At 34.6% G+C, this 21,632-nt stretch overlaps 1 protein-coding gene across 1 annotated transcript in view; it reads right to left on the bottom strand.

Moving 5' to 3' along the window:
• Positions 1-6,712: 6,712 nt before the first annotated feature.
• The window catches only part of SYDE2 (synapse defective Rho GTPase homolog 2), a 36,700-nt gene continuing 21,780 nt past the window's right edge, over positions 6,713-21,632 (bottom strand). The window contains exons 5-7 of the mRNA XM_082669847.1: positions 15,221-15,402; positions 12,180-12,411; positions 6,713-7,418 (exon numbers count right to left, since the gene is read on the bottom strand). Coding sequence (XP_082525973.1) covers positions 6,922-7,418; positions 12,180-12,411; positions 15,221-15,402 — 911 coding nt within the window. The 3' untranslated portion in view covers positions 6,713-6,921. The remainder of the gene's footprint in view (positions 7,419-12,179; positions 12,412-15,220; positions 15,403-21,632) is intronic.

Below are 21,632 nucleotides of genomic sequence, written 5' to 3'. Positions count from 1 at the left end.
GCTCTTGGGTTAAAATGTGGGCTTTACACTGGCGACAGGGGGGAAAGTCAGGCAAGAAGAGATGCAAAGAGATCCCTTTTCTTGAACAAAGGTCAGGAACAAAGGGTCACTGTTCAGTATCTTGTTGCTGTGAAAAAATGTGAGCTGCAGGCTCATCATTTTCACATAAACACCTTGAATGCAAAGAACTTTCCCTTTTCTTGATTTAATATCCATTGTACTTTTCTAAAGCTGGAATCTTAAACTCTCGTTGGAAGAGCTTATTTTGAAGAGTAGAATTTCCAGTCAAAGAAATATGTAGAATATTGAGGCCAACACGAAGTTTTCACTACATAATACTTCCATTAAGCCAAAAAAGAAAGATTAATTCAACTGACTTAAAAGCATGCCAATGGCCTTATCAAACAAATAAGGATTAGGTTAACCCAACTCTGGGGCAATATTTAGGCATTTTTTCACTTAGTTAAAACAAACACTTGTTTGAGAAAAATAAAAACATTAAATGTAGTGTCTGGCTCCCACAGTGGTCTCTGCTATTCTCTCTAATTAAAAAAAAGGAACTCTAAATATTTATAGGGTTCATTCAACTTTACGAAAATATTTTTTGATAAAATGAATAGGTTTTTCTAGTTCTAGTAAAAAATGCACAAAAATTAAGAGGATATTGTGCATCACAATTTCTGTAAAGAAACAAATGATGCATTTTAGCAAAAGCTTTCTTAGAAACCTTCCTTTCTTATGGTGAGATGTACTTTTTCACACATCATTTAAATAATTGGTTCTACTGAACTCTGCAGCAAAAAATTACTACAAAAAATTACCCCAAATTACCAATCCACTAACGTTTTAAGTCACTAATTTTCCCAATGCCACTCTAGTTCCAAAAGAAACATAAATTATTTTAAAAAGAGAGAGATGAAAGAAAGAAGAAAGAAAAAGAAAGAAAGAAAAGAAAGAAAGAAAGAGAGAAAGGAAGAAAGAAAGAGAGAGAAGGCATTACTTTCTTAACCACAAATGATTTATTGCTCAGGAGTGAATATTTGAAATATTACAGAGACATTGCATCACATAGTCCTTCGTCTTTTCCTGACAAAAGATAAGCATTCTCAGGGCTTCCCTGGTGGCTCAGTGTTTAAGAATCTGCCCGCCAATGCAGGGGACACGGGTTTGAGCCCTGGTCTGGGAAGATCCTACATGCTGTGGAGCAACTAAGCCCATGTGCCACAACTATTGAAGCCCGTGAGCCTAGAGCCTGTGCTCCGCAACAAGAGAAGCCACTGCAATGAGAAACCCTTGCACCGCAACGAAGAGTAGCCTGTGCTCGCCACAACTAGAGAAAGCCTGTGCACAGCAACAAAGACCCAACACAGACAAAAACAAATAAGTTAAATAAATAAATTTTATAAAAAAGATAAGCATTCTCTAAGTATTCTCTAAGAATCCCTTTTTGTTCATTCATTTATTAATAATTAACTGAACATCTTCTATGTTAAAAGTCCTAGGCCTATGGTAATGAACTAGATATACAAGGTCCCTACCGCCACGGAAATTACATTCAAGAAGGGTGGACACAGATAATAATCAAATAAACAAGGTAATTTCAGATATTGATACACGTCTTGATAAAAATAAGGCAGGAAACATTTTCCAAAGTTATAAATGTCTATAGTTTAATCATTTAATAGCATAACTATTTTGTACTTGTTACAAGAAACAGAAATCTCCATCTTCTTCCTCCCCCAATTCTCAAAGCAGTTACTGATTGGGTTGACATTTAAGCAGAGATGTGAGATGACAAAAAAGCCACCCAAGTAAGATCTAGATAAGGAGCTTTCCAGACACTGGGAATGGCAAGTGCAAAGATCCTAAGACAGAAATGAGGTCTGCAGTATTGCTGAAGCACAGAGAGCAAGGGAAAAAGCCCAGGAAAGGATGTGGTTTATCTTTTTTAAACATTACTTTAGCTTCAATGGATGGAATGGATTGTGGGTGTGCAGAGCGGAGAGTGATGGCAAAGAGATGAAATAGGAAGCGATTGAGAGATGACGGTGGCTTGGACTAGGGTGTTAGTAGTGACAATCTTAAGTGCACAGTTTCAGGAGATATCGTAGTCAGAACTGCTGACAGGTTGTGTATAAGGGGTAAGAGAAAGACTCCAAGTTTGGGGCAACAGGGCGAGATGAAGTCTAGGGAACTGTTGTGGGCATTTGTCACTGCTCAGCATCTAAATCTCTTTTTTATTTTCATAGAATTTACCTTTGTGTAAGTTTCAGAGAAACGATGCTGACTAATTGCTGTCTGACTCCTGGAAGCTGGGGCACAATCTGATGTTTCTGTCACAGACTTTGAATCAGGAATGATAGCACTTCAGTGTTTAATCACGTATGAGCCTTACTGGATTCAAAGTGCACACTGGACAGGGAAAAGAGAAAAGGGCATTCCTCTTTGTACGAGATTCCTCAGGTCAGCAAGACCCAAATTAGGACTTGCTGTTGATTATTAAACATACTACAACTTTATCACTATCCAAGTAGCTAAAAATTGATGTTTTAAAGTTATAAAATCCTAAGCCTCAAAGTCATTCTGTGGTTTGGAACTAAATTCTTTCCAGGAACCGTATTACTCCCAAACCTGTTTCTTTAGAATCCCTAATATAAAGCTACACAATCTGAAAATTTCCAAAGACAGTTATGATGTGGGACTTTGCTTAGATATATATGAAGTCTTCTTGCTTTTTTATTCTTGAAGTGACTCTATGGGCATCATCACCAGGTACAGAAGCATTAGTACTTATAGTTAACAGGACTTTATAAGGCATTTCCATAACCACTGTATTAATAATAACAACATCCATTACAAGGAACTCATTTAAAAAAATACAGTAGAGTCATGTCAGTCCCATTTGATAGCGACTCCATCCTTCAGTTGCTCAGGTCTTACTCTTTTCTCTCACAGTGCACTGGCAGGTTTCTTTGGCTCCTACTTCAAAAAGCATTGAAAATACAATCACTTCTATTGTTTCCTCCCTGGTCTGAATCACCTTCTTTCTTGCCTGGATTACTGCAAAGCTGGAGGCTAGAAGATAATAGAGAGATGTCTTCAAAGTTTTAAAGGTAAATGAGTCTGAACCTAGAACTGCAAGTCCAATCAAAGTGAAGTATGGGGAAGAAATAAAGGCCTTGTCAGACAGGTAAGGACTCAAAGTTTATATCCCATGTGCCCTGTTTTGGGAGGTTCGTGTGTGTGTGTCGGGGGGGCGGTAACTTATAAATATACTTCAGCAAACAAAAAAAAAAAAAATGAAAACAAGAAAGAATAGGAGGGACTTCCCTGGAGGTCCAGTGGGTAAGACTACACACTTCCACGGCAGGGGGCACGGGTTCGATCCCTGGTCAGTGAACTAAGATCCCACATGCCACGTGGCAAGGCCAAAAGAAAAAAAAAAGTCACGAAACAATAAGAAACAAAAAAAGTAGCACATAGGAGTGCAAAGAAAATACATCCCGAGATAACAGCTAAAAATCACTTTGCCCAAGTGTGATAAAGCTGATTAAGCAGCTTAAAATGATCTCAGGGTTTATAGTAAAGAAAATATTTTTCTTCTGTCAAAGAAAATAAAGGCAATAATACACTTCAGGATGAGAGCTAAAAGCACTCTGAACAAATTTGGTAATTCAATGATAAAGCAAGTATTGTAGTAAAGGAAGTATTTTTCTTCTGTCCAAAAAAAAAAGGTAATTTCTTACTCCAGGAAAAATTAAAATTTTCAAAAGCCATGACCCGATTATGAAGCAAGTAACACACAGTATGATTTGGAGAAATTGATGGCTATAAGGTAAAATAATCCATTTGACCTTTAGTTTGTATTCTGCTTAAATCAGTATATAGACTTAAGAATATAAGATTAGAGATATTGTAGAATCACCTGGTTTACCCATTAATATTTCTGCACAATCTAGCACAACTGCTCATTATTGATTTATAGTTTTTAGCATCAATATATAAAGGAAAAACATACGTCAAGTATAGTTCCCCAAAACAATACACATCTATTAATGATTGATTATATAAACTAATAGTATAACTTATGGAAGTTGAAGGTAAAGGGCAGTAATGATTTGGAAAGTAAGTACAGGGCTGGTCATTTCCACAATGGTATGGAGTCAAGAGATACTGTTTAAAACTGATGGACCAAGGAATAACAAAGTTATAGAGGAAACCAAAAGGAAAACTAAAAGAATAAATGGGGAGGAGGAATGGAGTGAGATAAATTGCTTATCACTCATAATGGACAACTAACAGATATCGCTTAAATGACAAATCAAGAAACAGCAGCAGTAAACCTAGAGTAACAGAGGAAGCTACCTAAAGAATAAAAAGTGATTGTTTCCTCTGAGAAGTGGGATTGATGTGGATGTCAGAGAGGAACACTTTTAGTTTTTATTTTCCATCTACCTGAATTGTTTAAAATTTTTGTTCAGGTACATGCACTAAAACTTAAATTGTTTTTAATCCTAAAAACCATTAGGGCTGGCAGGCTTAGGCGGGAATGAGAGTTGACTGTCTAACAGTACAGGAAGATCCCACGAGATTACAAAAAGGAGGTATAGAAGCTCAAAATAGATTTGAAGTAAAAGGCCATATTAAATAAAGGCATATACCTATTGAGCACTTCTGAATACAGCAGAGTCAATAAAAGAGGTTTATTGGGCTTCCCTGGTGGCGCAGTGGTTAAGAATCCGCCTGCCAATGCAGGGGACACAGGTTCCAGCCCTGGCCCGGGAAGATCCCACATGCTGCGGAGAAACTAAGCCCGTGCGCCACAACTACTGAGCCTGAGCTCTAGAGCCCACAAGCCACAGCCACTGAGCCCACGTGCCACAACTACTGAAGCCCACGTGCCTAGAGCCCGTGCTCTGCAACAAGAGAAGCCACAATGAGAAGCCCGCACACAACAATGAAGACCCAACACGGCCAAAAATAAATAAATTAATTAATTTAAAAAATAAAAAAAATAAGAGGTTTATTATGACAGTGATTTAAACAACAATGTTTAGTATTTTCTACTTAAGATGGCAGAGATCAACTTTAAAACTATTCCCATTCAAAATAACGTAACAAAATAAGTGTGGCCCTTAAAGTACTGCAGATTCTGGAAAACTCAATTTTGGACAAAAAAAAATTATTACATATATTTATGGATAATATATGATGGTCCAATACTTTAACATGTTAGCTTTAAAAGAATGACTTCAAAATAAGTGACCCTTAAAAATCATTATAATAATTAATAGCATGACACCAAGGTTATATATTTTAATAAAGCTTTTACATTTCTGGAACAACTGAGTAATTCATACAATATACATGATATAGCAAACAAAAAGAAGAAGACTGACACAGTCTTCTTACAAAATATTTAGGTACATTTCTATTGACTGTTTACTCAATATATATATATCTGTCACATATTCTTTTGGGATTCTTCTGAATTGTTATGCAAAGCTTTAAAAATGAAAATTTCATATAAAAATAGTTATTTATCTGGTTTTTTAACAAGTAAATTTTCAAATTAAATAACAAGGTGTTCCACTTATCAATGTATATTGCATAGAAATAGTTAAATACTTTAACATTTAGAAAAACATCAAGGAGTCAGTTTTTTTAATGGCTGCTACATCTTTAAGTTGATAACTCAAATTTTATTAATAATTTTAAATTACACATTCTGTAGGTATAAAAGTTTAAAAAAATACATTCTGATTTAATAAAAAAACTTCTAAATTTACATTTTCAAACACTGTTGTGATTGCTATAATGACTATCTTGAAGATATAATTAGCCAAAATAAGTTAATTTTTAAAAATCAATAACATGTAGTATGCTGGCAAGATTTCTTTAGAAACAAATGAAGGTAATTATAAAGTCAAAGTTATATATGTATTACAAATAAATATGTTCTAAGTATAATTACTTTGTTTTAAAAAGCAGAAGATAAAAACACATAGATTAGGTGAAGAATTTTAAATTTAAGTCACCAGTGCAGAAATCTCGAAACTTAATCCCTTAAAAAATTAGAAGATTTCAATTTAAAGGATGACTTCTCACTGGGGATATTGTGACTTTCTGTGAATCAAAAAAGGAAAGTCTATTTTTTCTAGATGTTTCTAGTGTTTTGGTTCAAGTGTTTCTATGCAACTCCTCCTTTAACTTAAATGTTATTTCCCTGAAAAGGACATTTTTAAGCTAATGATTTTGGCCTCATGACATATATTTTAAAGATACATGTGATTCTGCAGCCAATCCCTCCCCTCATTCTAATACCTATATATATATGCACTTATAAATATATACATATTTTTGGGATTATAAAAATATTTAATTTTATATTTAAATAATTACTGAATGTTAATACAGAATACATTAATATTTGTATAATTTTACTTTTATTTATAAAAGGTTTTCTTATAGCAGCATTTGCATTGCAAATGAAATGTGATTGAATGATGTTGCAGTGTGCATGGACTCATACTGCAAATCAGACTAAGCAGCCACAGCATTCTTCTAGAAGGAACATCTGTTTCAGAAAAGCAGTTCCTATAAAGTACAAAAATCTTGAGGGGCTAATAACTTATGTGAATCTTAGAAGTGCATTTTAAAGTTATATCCATAGAATTGGCAAGATTTAAACAAATATCCACAAGAAGTCCAGGTTATCTTTTTACCTCAAGAAAAATTTTCTAATGAAATAAGTAAAAATTATGTTAATGAATGGTGTTTTTAATTGAATCACATGAACCTGTTAGAAAGTAACTGAAGCTTTCAAGAGTAAAAAACTTAAAATATCACTGTGAGGGATAGAAGAAAGTGACAAAGATTGATGTGAAACTTAAGACATTATTAAAAAAAAAAATCTCAACCTCAAACACTCATATTAAGCTTGTTTTTCTTGAGTTCACGCTCCAGATTTCCAATCAAAGTATCGATACTTTCTTGTAGGTCTTTGAGATTGACTTTTCGGTCCCTAGACTCAATAGCCTGCATTGTCAAATATGTCTGAAATGTGCACTCTTTGGATGTGGGAGTTGGCTGTTCAATCATGATATCTGGTTCATACATTTTGCTACAGTTTTCTCCATTTTCTCTGTCTTCTGAAGGCACATCGTCATAATCCACATCATTTAAATTTTCTTTCATATTTAAAAAGTAGTTATCTCCACAGCTGCTCCAGTCTCCTGCATAACGATTACTTAGTGGACTGTCTAATCTGGTTTGCCTTGGCCTAAGTACCCTTGATGAATCAGTACCACTCAAATTTAACAGGTAAGGTCGTTCTTTCTTCCGCCTCAAATAATTTAGAGAAGACTTCTGCTCTGGGAACAAATTGTTTGCTGATTCTTTGATAGTTAAACGTTGCACTAGAAACAAACAATAAATTTGCTTTAGCGACAGTAATCCAAATGAATCCAATTTAAAAACACAGAGCTAAATATAAGCCATTTAATAATCAACTATAAACATGCATTAAAACAAACACATGCACACTACCAAAACAAAGCATTCCATAATTATTTTTTCTATCATCAGACATAATCAAGATTAGGGACAGAAGCCAGTAGAATGTTCAGTGGTGCCAATTCATGCTATATCACAACATCCCAAAATAAATTTCCAATGTTGATTAACTTTCTGTGCAAGTTAATTATTATCTAGATGTAATTCAAACAGTAGCTAAGCTGGTAGCTTCTTCTAAATAAAAAGCTACAGCAAAAAGCAGGCAAGGCATGTTGGAGTACAAACGAAACAAAAGTTCCTTCATCTGCAAACATCTAAATGAGGCCAAGGCATCTAAAGTGCTCACTCTAAAAGTTCTAACCTTTGTGTTTTTTTGCAATTCTATTAGCAGCAGTGTCATAATTTACTTTAAGCAGCCCAAATTTCACTTTGATAAAATGAACGAAATCTAGACTTGTCCACTTGTTACCTGAGCTTGATTATACAGCATTAGCTACTAAGAGTCTTCATTTATTGCCTGAAAATAGTACAGATATTTTATTTTCCCATTCTGGTTAGGAATCTAACAATCTCAAATAACATTCCTCATATTAAGACTATTTCCCCTATTAGTATGCATTGCACTGGCCAAATATATTACCATGGAGACACATTATTTCACAACAAACCAAGGCTTTACAGCTTATTCTTTTGTGTGTATTGAACAAAACACTTGTCAAATGGACTTAATTTAAATGTTGAGGCACGGCTATTAAAAACTGTCCATAATACCTTTCCCTGTCTGCTTGTTTATTCTCCATTAATACTTCCCTTCACTAAGGTAAAGGGAACATATAATCAGTGATAACGCACCAACTTTACACTCTCCAACATCTAATAAATACTTGTTTCCTACTGTGTAAAATAATTGAAGAATAATACAAACATGTATATGGTTCTAGTTTTCCAGACATACAGTGATTTTATAACATTTTCAGAGATTGCATAATTTTTTTAACTTATTTTATTAAAATACTTGATAACTTTGTATAGGTATGTCTTTAACATTTTTGTTTATCTTCATTTTTATGATGGTTATTACAGATCATTATGACAGCTAAAACCTCTTGATCTAAAATTTTCTAGAAAATAAAGGTCTGATAGTTACTTTACCTTGATATTTAATAACAATATTAATATAGAATGTCCTATGCCATTAACTGATGTAATTGCAGAATTGATATCTGAATTTTTCCACTGTTTAATTATTCATATTCCTTCTTCTGTTGAAACTGCTTATCTCCTCTAAATCTCCTTGCTTTCCTCCCTTCATTTTCTGTGCTTTTCCTGTTCTTCTTAGTGCTTAAGTGTCATGCCTATTGTTTTTGCCAACCCATTACAGTACTCTGCTAACCTTGAGGTCGACTGGTTTGTGATCCAACCAAAGTAAAACATTTTTGATTCTGTGTTAAGCTTGTCTTATTTTGTCTGCATTTTCCGACATTCACCTGCAAAACCCACATTCATTTTACTGTCAGGTGCTTAAAGTTGTTTAACCAAGTTCCTATCCAAACATTATTTTTGTATATTTTCTTGGAAAATATTTAAGAAACAATTATAATATTTTACACCTTTTAGACTAAAACTTCAATTTCTACAAAATCAACTTTACTAGCTTTTTAAAATACTGATGGTGAAATGGTTTCCTATTAAATATGTAGATAAAATGGCTAAATTTAACCCCAAAAGAAAAGTTCTGGTTTTCCTAGCACTGTGGACTACTTACCTTCAACAGGATAAAATGAACATGCAGTCTATAATTTGCTGAAAATTTTTCCAAACATAATGATAATTACTAAGAAACTTTATTTTCTTATCTTGTTTTCTTCCAGTAGATTTATATTTTTAGTCACCACTTTATTAGCTTTTTATCTATAGTATAATTACCTTATTTAACACAATATATTGGGTGTCTAGTTAGTGCCAAGTATTCTGTTAGGACCTGGAAATATAAGGGTAAGCAAAATATAGTCCCTGACCTCATGAAGCTTAGTCTAGTGAGAAAAATGACACAAAAAGAATTAGGGAAAATTGATAGCTTTTCCAAAAGAAAAATAAAAAGAAAGCCCTACCCCGAATCTATTCATCATAAAATATGTGATACACCAAACAGCTGGTCTAAGAGTTACACACTCTCTAAAGCTATTTCCCCATCTATAAAGTGAAAGGGTAGCCTATCATTAATTTCCAATACTCTTAAAACAGCAACCCTATTTTTAAAAAGCAACTACTTTGTAAAAACCCAGTACATAAGAAAGATGAAAAGAAGACTGTTTTGGTCAAAAGGGAAATATGTTTCCATTTTGCTCCCTCACCTGTTGCCAATCTGGCCTCAAGGCTGCTTCTAGAGAACTTAGGGCTTTGGCAGAAGACAATCTGAAAAGCAATTGGCAGGCTGACTTTTACCTTCCAGTACCAGTATGCCAGGGTTCTAACTGATCACTTTGAATGAAGACAGATTTTTCAAGTTGAAAGCTCAAAGCAAATTATATTCTTGCCCAAAATTTAAAAATAACACAAAACAAAATAAAAAGTTAAGGAAGTAAAAAGGCAGGTGGGCAGGAAAGGGTGGAACCAATTCTTTTTACCTCTGGAGTAGGGGAAGTTCCAAAAAGAAAAATAAGTAGGATACAGATAGCAAGGGAGCTAAAACCTTCCACTGAATGCATAGAGATGAGCATTCACCAAGTTAATATGGTGTGGCCCAGTCTCTACGTCACCATCAATTTTCTCAGGCTCAGTAAGTGCACTATATCTACTTGATTTCTGCCTCTTGAATCCAAAAGCAAGTGATGTTAGAGGGCAAAACTAACTGCTGTTTCCTCTTATCTTTCTGCCCTGTTCTGTCCTTTGTTTGAGGTATTATAACTAAAGAAAAGTAACAGGTTATAGACGATGGGGCAGTTATTTTTAAATCCAATCACACAAACCTTTGGAATAAGGAACTGTACATTAGGAGACAGTTGCTTAAGGTTGTCATTTAAATACTGTACAGTGAATCTCAAATCTGAACCTGCCTTTTTTCTATAACATAAAAGTTAAGTTTTTGCTCCTAAACCCAAGACTAAGATGACTATTACAAAACAATGAAATGATACTAACCACTGGTACAGAATTAATGATAAAGAACTCAGGTACTGATAGTAAACTTAGTATCTCCAGGCAAACAAATTTTCATTTGTGATTAGAATAAGATGGCTCCTTTCCCAATTCCTCATGTTTATTAAAATTAAAGCAGGTCTAGGAAAAGCTAAGAAACACACATTTAAAACTTGAACCTGAGTGATTTCTTATGTTGGGCACCAAGTGCAGAAATCAGACCAATTAACCAGAGCATCTTCATTCAGGACTTTTAAATAATAAGTAACACATACTAACTCAGGTAAAATATAAATTAGAAATGATTTTTTAAGCCTGTGTTTAAAAGAAAGCAAAAATGTTAACTCTACAAATTTAAAAGTTGAAAATTTTTATTAGCTTAATTTTTAATTCATTTTTTTAAATTAATTAGATTTTTTAAAAGACTAAATCAAGCAATCCTTTGTACTTTGGTATATTCTTCTCATATACATTAATAAAAGAGTAACAAAGCACATTTACTGAGGGCTAACTTTATGCTAAACTCTCTGCTCATTTCCTTAGATGCTTTATCTCAATCTTCACGAAAACCCTGAGGTAGGCACTATTTATAGAGAAGCAAACTGAGGCCTAGGAAAACTAGTGTTTGCCTGAGTCCACACTGTTGGTGAGTGCCACAGTCGGATCTGAATCTAAGCCTGACTACAGGGCCCAAGCACTTCTACCACTGTGCACTACACTAAGCATCTAAGTACTTTCACACTTGGTACTATGCAGGGTAGGGGAGGGAAGCAGGGGCTACTACCATGTAAGAAATTTTTGGAACCTAAATACAGGATCCTTTATAAAACATCTAACTAAATACATATTCCTTTTAGCTCTGAAACTACATAAGAGATGTATTAGAAAAATAACTGTCAGCCTTTCGTTATCGAGTAGAATGGGGATGGATAAGAAAGATGGAAAGATTGCAGGTAATTGTCAGCTCAAGGCTGGATAACTTGAAGAATGACCATGAATACAGTATAGACATCAGGAGGAAGAACTGATTTAAGGAGAAAAATGAATTCTGCTTTATATCAGTTGAAATAAAAACGAGAAGGGTAAAGAAATTAATATTTTACTGAGTACCTATTATGTGCTAAGAGCTGTGCTGAGCACCTTACACACATAATTCTTTATTTAATCCTCCTATAAATTCTATAAACATATTACTAATCCACATGACAAAAGATGATACTGAGGCTCTATGATGTTAAAGAACTTGTCCAAGGTCAGACTGCTAATAAGTGACACAACCAGGATTCAAATCCAGAGCTGACCAAATCCAGAATGTATACATTGATCTATCTCTATGTCTACAATAGTATCAGCAAAAGCAGAAAATTTAAATGGAGAAATCTAAAGGGCAGGTATCAATTCATAACTATTTTAAAAAGCAAAATCTAGAAAAGATTTTCTTCAATCATACATGGGCATATTTAATGATCAGCTAATTCAAACACCCTATCATTGAAAGAGAAAAATATTTCCATAGAATCATTTACCTGGCCAGAGTTGAAGTAAGTAATGAAGAACTTCAATATGTTTTTTAAAATCCAAAGCACTTGCAAGTTCTTCTGAATCAGTAAAGACTCTGTTGTTATGGCTGGAAGTCTCTTGCCTCTGACTTAATAATACGGGTCCAAAGCACACAGCCAAATTCTGGCAAGTCATCTTATTCACGTCACGATAAGAAGCCACCAATTTCAAATGATCCAACAACATCATTAGGGTTGCCTAAATTGAATTAAATTAAATTTCACTTAACACAGTCACACGGGGCAAATTCAAGGACACAATTTATAGCAGAAAATATAGATGGGCATACTATCACTTTTTAAAAGGTTGTTTCAAAGATTTGATTGTAAGTTGGATGTTTGGAACTTGAAATATATTTTCTTATAGAAATGTTACACAGGGCCCTTAGGTTTCAATGACATAATCTGATTCATTAAATGGTTAAAATATGCATTCTATAAAGTGCTCATGAATGCATTCCAAATTTCAGCTGGAGTCCCTGGGAAAGTATACCATCAACTTTTTCCTCTCTTCCCTCCTCTAAAAAGATAACAGCAAAGGCTACAATGGAAAGGGGATTAGGGTGAGAATGTTTATTTTTAAGTTCAGATAAATCCTGTAGTCATAAGTAGGGACCAACATCCTAAAATCTAGGGAGCCAACCATGGCTAGGTTCTATTGTGATCCAGTTAGGAAAAAGGTCAATGCGCTTCTTAGCTAATAAATATTTTAAGTAGACAAACCATGGAAAAGGGAAGAATAGCATAATTAGAAATGAAAAAAAAATTGATTGAAAAATATTTTTTTAAATCCTTGAAAAAACTAGTAAGGGGAGTTTGTTCAAGAAGTTAGCATGGTTATTTAGGTTTAAGCAGTTATGGAAAGGAATGATGTTTTTTGATATACTAGCATATGATCAATCATTTAACAAATAAAGTGTGTAATTTCTTCTTCATAATAGTGTTGAAGAAATAAATGCCAACTATAATTTGTAATTTTTAAAAATTATTAAAGAAAGAAAAAAAATCAAAATGACATTTCTGGAGTCAAAGTGACAACTGGATTTGATGATTAGAAGGTAATTAGTAACCTTAGCAAGAACAGGTCCACAGAGGTGGAGCAGGAAGCCAGATGACAATAGTAAATGAGTGGTGAAGAAGTGATAACCGCCAGAATAAACGTTTGCTCAATGTTTGGTTGTGAAGGGAAGGAATGAGGGGAAAATTGGATCTAGGGTAGACTAGATTGATATTTTGAAATCAAAATGGATCTAGAGTAGACTAGACTGATATTTTGAAATCAAAACCAGTCACACATTGATTAACACAGTTAACACACACAAACACACACAACTGGTTAAATACATTAGGTTCAATCTCAATAGCAAGCCAAGAAACACAACCTAAAATAAGAAATCTTTTTTTTTTGTCTACGAAATAAGATCAGCCAAAAAATGTACTTGTTGTGTCCCTTTTGAAAAGTAATATGAAAAATGTATTAAGAGCCTCAAAATGTTCACATTATTTAAATCAGCAATTCCACTCTGAAATTCTATTCCAAATAAGTAATTCTAACTGAAAAGAAATCTGTGGACAAATATATACAAATAGGTTCAAACCCTAAATATTACACAAAACAGAATGGTGATAAATTGTCAGATCTACTCAATGGAATATTATGCAGCCTTTTTAGAAAGAATATTAACAGCATGAACTTTAAGGCCAGAAAGACCTAGATTCATATGACAGACTACAACACTCAAAAAAGCTATATACTCTTGGGCAAGTGATTTACATTCCCTGACACTCAAATCTTCACTTATAAGTAAAATGACACGTATAACTTTACCTTATATTGGTGAAGGGATATTTCTACCCCACACCCCACCCTTCTGCTTCTGTCTACCTTTGTAGCTGCTCCCCTTCCCCACTCAAAGGAGCAGTAATTGCTAATCTAACCAGACAGAGTACAGGCCATTCAGATGACTACAATCAACTAGTGAATTAAGGTATTGGGCTTAAAACATTTCTACCCACTCACTCTTGGACTTTCTGTTCTCATATGATAAGAAATATAGGGACTTCCCCGGTGGTCCAGTGGCTGAGACTCCGTGCTCCCCATGCAAGGGTCACGGGTTCGATCCCTGCAAGGGACTAGATCCCACATGCCGCAACGAAGACCCCACACAGCCAAATAAATAAATAAATAATTTTTAAAAAGAAAGAAATATAGGCAAAGCCAGCCTCATCTGGATAAGCCTGGCCACATTTCTTTCCCTTATTTTCCCTTTTGTTCTAAGGAACAAGAGCTAAAGTTAGGCTAAAACTAGTTCTGCAGACTCAGTCATCTTATCTCTCCTGCAGGCATACCTGAAGATACTGGTCCCAAGATTCAGATTGTGGGGAGGGGGCAAATGGAAAGAGACAAGGAGGAAGGAAATGGTGGTGGTGAGGGTTGTTTAAGTCTTGAGGCTAAGCCATGTACACCAATCAGGTACCATATTTTTTAAATACTAAAAGGAACTACACCAAAATGTTAAGTATCGTTGCCTTTAGATATTGATAATTATAATTTCCATTCTTCTTTTCTATGTCTTCCTAAATTTTCTATAATAAACATATATCATTTTAATAATAACGATACTCTTTTAAAACTTATAGGGAGTATTCATGCCTAGGCTAAAATCATATACAGAAAAGATAAAATTATTTTCTAGATTTATTCTGTTTAAGAAGCAGTTTCTAGATTTATGCTGTTTAAGTAGCCTTTGGCAAAGGCAGAGCTAAAACTCATGAGTGCTACGAATGTCAAATATCTAAAAAATTATTTGTAGCTCTGGAGCTAAGTATACAATTCATTAGCTGGCTTCCAGAAAGAATGCATACCAATTGTGCTTACCTTCAATGCATACCAATTGTGCTTACCTTCAATGCATACCAATTGTGCTTACCTTCAATGCATACCAATTGTGCTTACCTTCAATGCATATCAACTGTGCTTACCTTCAATGCATATCAACTGTGCTTACCTTCTCGACGTCAGGCAGACAATCCAGCAGGTCAACAGTGTACTTAGAATCACTTGGATCATTCTCACAACCATTTGATGACATTTTCAAAGGATGTTTTGCCATTGCATCTAATACAGCCTCATAAAGCTGCTTTGTTATCAGAGGAGAAGGAAGTTCTCTTAAATAATCCTTAAGAACACCTTCAGAAAACAAACCAGAGACAGATGGCAATTAGTCTTTAGAGGGAAATAAAAAACTGTGGTGAATTTTTTTTCAAAGAATTGTTACAGCGAACTTTTAACACTCTGAAAACAATAAAAGCAACAATGTAAAAAGAAGTATTATAACAAAACAAGAGCAATTTGTATCCTTAGAAATTGCTTCACTAATTGACTTGTTTTGAAACCATGCTAATAATGTACACACATAATAGCCAATTATCATACATATTAGGTTTGTTCATAAAGTAAATCCCTTATAAAAAGCTCCTCTAAGTGCATGTAAAAGAAAATAAGGCATACTAATATTAATTTTAAATTATTTCAATTATGTGAATTTTTAATTTCTAGGCTTTTCATAAGCCCTTGCAAATAAGTGAGCTATATAAATATATTTCCTCTTTAATACAGAAGATATGGCTTAAACATACATACTGGATAGTCTGGATAATCTCTAATGCTATACTATGGAAGGAAAAAATCATTCCTAAAACCAAACAAATGAAACCAAAAGCCAAGAACAGAAAACATCAGACTTGTCACTATAGTAAGAATGAGGTTAAGTCAATTTCAAACACACCACAAGTAGTTATGAACTAAGAGATGATATACCTATAGTAGAGGAAACAGGAAAGAGTAATTAATGGTTGCTACATATAAGGAAGGTAGGTAAGATACTAGCTAAAGGCTAGAATGTGATCACAAGGAAATATAGAAGACATTTCTGACACCAAAAACCTTAATAGAGACAATATTGATTTAGAAAATGCTCTCAGCTTAGCCGAGAACTTAGTTTGAGAGCTTAATTTGAATTTAAACATGATCATAAAGGAAGTTTCCCATCTAATAAATCTTTTAAATTTGATAGACCATGGTTCATTAGTTTCTTATGCATCCTTCCAGTATTTGCTTATGCAAATATAAATATTACTATTTGTTCCCCTTTATTACATAAAAGATAGCATATATGTCCTGTTCTGTTTCTTGCTTTTTCATTTAACATCACATCCTTGCCATATTTTCAGTACACAGATTTTCTTCAAACATTTTTACAGCCACATCACAGTATTCCAATGTATGGATGTCCCATAATTTGATCTAGTCAGTTACAATAGACAGCTGCTTAGGTTCTTTCTAATCTTTTGTTATTTCAAAACATGCTACAATGAATAACCTGCACATCATTACTTTGTATGTATGCAGGTATGTTGGTAGGACGAATTCCCAAAACAGGACCACTGGGTCAAAAATACATTTGTCATTTTGAGGGAAAAGGAGGTGTAAGGATATTTCCTAGGTCTGGGGCTTCAGCGTCTAGGTGAATAACAGTGCTATTACTTGAAATAGGAGAAAAAGGAGGAAAACCATGTTTTAGGGTACAGGAAGGAGTTTCATTTTGAACGTATTAAGCTTAAGGTATCTATGGGACATTCAAGCCTACTGGATATAAAAATCTGAGGCTCAGGGAAGAGATGGCTGGAGACACAGATCTGAGAATGATCAACTTAAAGATGACAACTGGAAACTTGGGAATGACTAAGATTATCAGGGCAGCATACAGAATGATATGAGAAGGCCTAGTGATAAGAGAAGGCCATGAAGAACATCAGTAGGAAGAATGGCTAAAGGAGTATGAGTGGTAAGAAGAGGCAGGATGGGGGTGGGGGTGAGACAGGCAAATATGCTGCAAGGAAGTCAAGGAAAGAATGTTTCAAGAAAGAGTTTAAGGTATCAGTTGATACCCAATAAGAGTTAGGTTAGATAAGAAGAGTGTTCTGGATTGGTCATTTGTATGTTAAAATCATTCAGGATGATGGCAAGACTCCAGTTGGAAATCTAACCATAGGTGAGGTATCAAAGTCTTCACTGAATAAATGGGAATGCCCAAGAGTTCTGTAGGTGATGTTAAATACGAAAGGCAGAGGTGGTGCAAGAGTGTGCCATGAGCCTCCAAAAAGCCTTATTCCTTCATTGAGCATAAGTTCCTACTCAATAGTAAAAAGGTAACAACCTGGAAATAGCACTAAGGAGCCAAGAGGATATTGACCAAACTTTTTCTTTTTTAATTTATTTATTTTATTGTATTTATTTTTGGCTGCGTTGGGTCTTCATCGCTGTGCACAGGCTTTCTCTAGTTGCGGCGAGCGGGGGCTACTCCTCGTTGCAGTGCGCGGGCTTCTCACTGCGGTGGCTTCTCTTGTTGCAGAGCACGGGCTCTAGGCACGTGGGCTCAACAGCTGTGGCTCGCGGGCCCCAGAGCGCAGGCTCAGCAGTTGCAGCGCACAGGCCCAGCTGCTCTGCGGCATGTGGGATCTTCCTGGACCAGAGCTCGAACCCACGTCCCCCGCATTGGCAGATGGATTCTCAACCACTGCGCCACCAGGGAAGCCCCAAACTTTTTCTTCGATATATACAAAGAGATACACATATATAAAGTGCTTGGCATATAATAATAATCAATACATGTTAGACATACAGTGATGATAATGATAAAGCATTTTGTACACAGTACGCATGCAACAATTGTTTATTCACATTCCTTAACTTATATCATGTGATCTTTACTACTATCATTAGTTTCCTACAATGAATTGCAACATTCAGCGTAAAAAGCATTGAGTTACAATTAGAAAGTGAAAATGCAATTTTCTGTAGCTGCCAAATAAAGACACTACTAACCCTTTAGGGCATAATCTTTTTTAAAGGTTCCATAGTTGTTCCTTGACAAAGCAAGACTTGTTAGTTCTTATAAAACTCAATATGCCCTGGTAGCTTGAGACTTGCCCTGTAATGCAATTATATTAAATCAAAACCTAAAAGATCTCCAGAAAAGATAACTTTATACCTTAGTGAAACATGTATTTCAAATATCATTATCCTTTATATGATTAATATACTAAACAACTATTAATATAAATGGAATTTTAAATTAACCCAAGTTCAAGATTACTTGCTTCACTAATTTGAGGGCAAATAAGAGAGAATTATTATAACAAATATTAAGCACTTAAAGTATGCTCAATGAACATTATGTTCAATGAAGTAAAAATTATAGTTGCTTTTCTATAAGCAGACAAACGTCACAGGAAAAATAATCAAAAGATTTCATAAAATGAAACAGCGAGAAGGTATTCATAGTGTGTTGTAACATGTATGATATGACTACTCATCTGTCTAGAAATTAGCTATATGGCCTTATCCCAAAAACTTAGTGATAGGCAGGAGCATCTTAAAGCCATATTGCCTTCTTAACATCTTTCAAACACTTTGGGACATAAAAACCGTAAGATAATAAATTTGTGGTGACAATCTTTAATGTTACAGGAGCTACTTAAAAAAGACTTGGGGAGAATTTATGATGAAGTTTATTTAATGCAACACAGTAAATCTTTTATCATGTACTTGAAGCAGGCAATTATTGATAAATAAAGAGCTGGTTCTAGTTACATCTCTTAAGCTGCCCTGTAATAGTTAGATACTATGAAACCATATGCCTCTCACCCTCATTCAGGCACAGGACCAACTACACAGAGAAATTCTACTCATCCCCATGGTGGGATATACGTATCACCACACTCAAAACAAGTCATTCTAATCTCTAAAACTACTTCTTCTCAGAGGCTGGTTTGAAGTACCTATATTTTATTAATTCTCAATCACAAAATTCACCCTGTTCTCTCTGCCTAAAACTCTAATAATCACTAAATAAATAATGTTGACTTTTCCAATTTCTTCTCTTGTACTATGAATAGATTTTATACCTTAAATTCTGCACCTGACTGAAAAAAATCTGGTTTGTCCGGAGCACTTCATTCTGTATTCCAGACAAACCAACTACTAAGAATGCATTACACTGTGAGTAAACTCTATCATTCACTCCATTAACATCTCTTCTTTTAGACCTACTTAACAGTTAATTATATTTTAAAGTTTACTTGAAATGTGAGTTCACGTGGAACAAACACATGAGGCAACACTATTACTGGCCAGTTCCCCAAATCAACAATACCCTTTACTTTGAGCCACGATGAGCCCTTGTGTATATTTTATTGCAATTCCAATTATATTTCTCAGGCAAACCTTAAGTCATCCCATTGGCTTTTTATCAAGAATGAAAACAGCTCTAGGTTCTTCTGAAAAACAGGTTTACAGAAATGGAATATACAAAGAATAAAGCCAAGAAATACCCAATTCATAAATTATGTAAACTCTCAATTTTAGAAAAGAATGCTTCTATAAATGTTTCATTGACCTACTGTCATACCTTCTGCATATGCTGCAAATTTCCAACTAAGGACCTTCTCTTATAACAAATGATCAATTCAAACCACATCACTTCATCTTTTTAAATTATACACATTTGACATAATTTTTATCTCCAAGAAAGTCTTCAACCAAGACAAAATCTCCTTTTATTTAGTTATAGAGTGTAATTTTCTGAGGATTGCTATTTATAAAATTTTTCTTTAATAAATTCATAAAATGAGTCCTTTGCTGATTTTGTTAGTTACACATTATTAAGGGAAAAAGTCTACTTTTTTGTAGAAATGACCCATTTTTTAGTAGAAATAATATGCCTTCTTCCTTTATAAAATAAAAGTAACCATTATTTCTGGTTTGCTAAAACTTAAGAGAAAGAAAAAGTGCTTTGGTTTGCTCCCTCTCAGAATTAAAATGCTTGGGATCAAAGTTTTAGTTATCCAAGAATATAATATTAAATATTCTATGAAACACAGTCATTCAGAGTTCAGAGATTGGGAAGCTCAGTTATTTGGAAAGCCTCAATCCTAACAGTTAGCTTTAAGGATTTCAACTAATAAAAATCTCTTGAATATGTGCAAGTTGAACCTTCCTCAAATTCTCACCTAGATAATTAATTGTGTGTAAAATAAGAAAGCAAATTAGAAGAGGAAAACAAACACTATTACAGCAAGAAAAAAAAAAAAACGGTAGTTGACAGTAGAGAGAAGAGAAAGACTATCAAAATACATAGATGATCTAGAAATACATACCAAAGCATCTGTAGGTGAAAGGATGTGATAGCTGAGATATGGTTCAAAATAATCCAAGTTTGGGGAGAATCAAATGAGGGGTATAAATGAGACAGGTTTGGTCATGTGTTGATTATGGAAGCCAGGTGATGGATAAAGAAGGTTTATCATAGTATTCTCTCTACTTGTGTATATGCTTGAAAACTTTGCTAATAAAAAGTAAAACGACAACAAAAAACAAACATGGAATTATAAGCCAATAGACCTCGAATAACGATTAGTTATGAAAAATGTCCTAATGGCCAAATTCAAAGGCCTTTTTTCTGTTCTCATTTTATATGATCTCTCAGAATGACAGTGCATCACACCTTTCCTTAACACTCTGTAGTCTCTTGTTTCCCATACTTTCTGACTCCCCTTTCCTCTCAATCTCTTTAGCTGTTTCTTCTTTCTTTGCCTGCCTCCAAAGTTTGGAGATCCTCAAAGTTCTTGTCTTTTCAAACTCTATAGACAACTGCAAGGCGTTAATTACAACTAGTGCCAATGACCATCAAATTGCCGTTTTCTACCCCCACCAGTCGGGGTATTAGAAGTGTATTTACAATGCTATACATTGGATTGCATTCATCACCTGGGTAAACAGCAGATCCCTCACATTCTACTTACATCCTCTCCTTAGCTGTAGGAGATATAGCCTTGATATATCCACTGAGATCTCCTACTAGTACATCAAATTCAATATGTAAGTTTGAAAAAGAAACCCAATTCATAATCTTTTTCTACATTTCTCCACCGAAAGCAGTAGCTTTCCTCTCAGCTTTCTTACTTCTGCTAATGGAACCCAGTCAACCAGGTGTCAAAGTCAGGATTGTCTGGGCCCTCCCTTTCTTCAAACACTTTCAATTCTATTTCTTCCTGCTGTTGCTGCTGCTGCCAGATGCCATGCAATCTCATTACCTCCTTGCTGAGACTATTGCCAAGGCTTCCTAACTGGTTTTCCTTCCTCTTGTATCTTCTAATTTCAGTCCATCACACAGACTTGCCAGATAAATATTCCTGAAGACTATCTCTAAAGATTTCACTCCCCTGCTCAAAAATCGTTGATGGATCCCCTCTGCCTAGTAAATAAATCTAAATTCTCTAACCAGATAGTCAATGCCCCTTATATTATGTCAGCTCCAGTCAAACTGAACTCTGATGACATTTTATTTATCTCTCTAT

The sequence above is a fragment of the Grampus griseus genome, assembly GCF_964374135.1.
Source record: "Grampus griseus genome assembly, chromosome: 1".
NCBI lineage: Eukaryota > Metazoa > Chordata > Mammalia > Artiodactyla > Delphinidae > Grampus > Grampus griseus.
The sequence above is the reverse complement of the archived record's forward strand: the minus strand, read 5'-3'. Positions and strand labels throughout refer to the sequence as shown.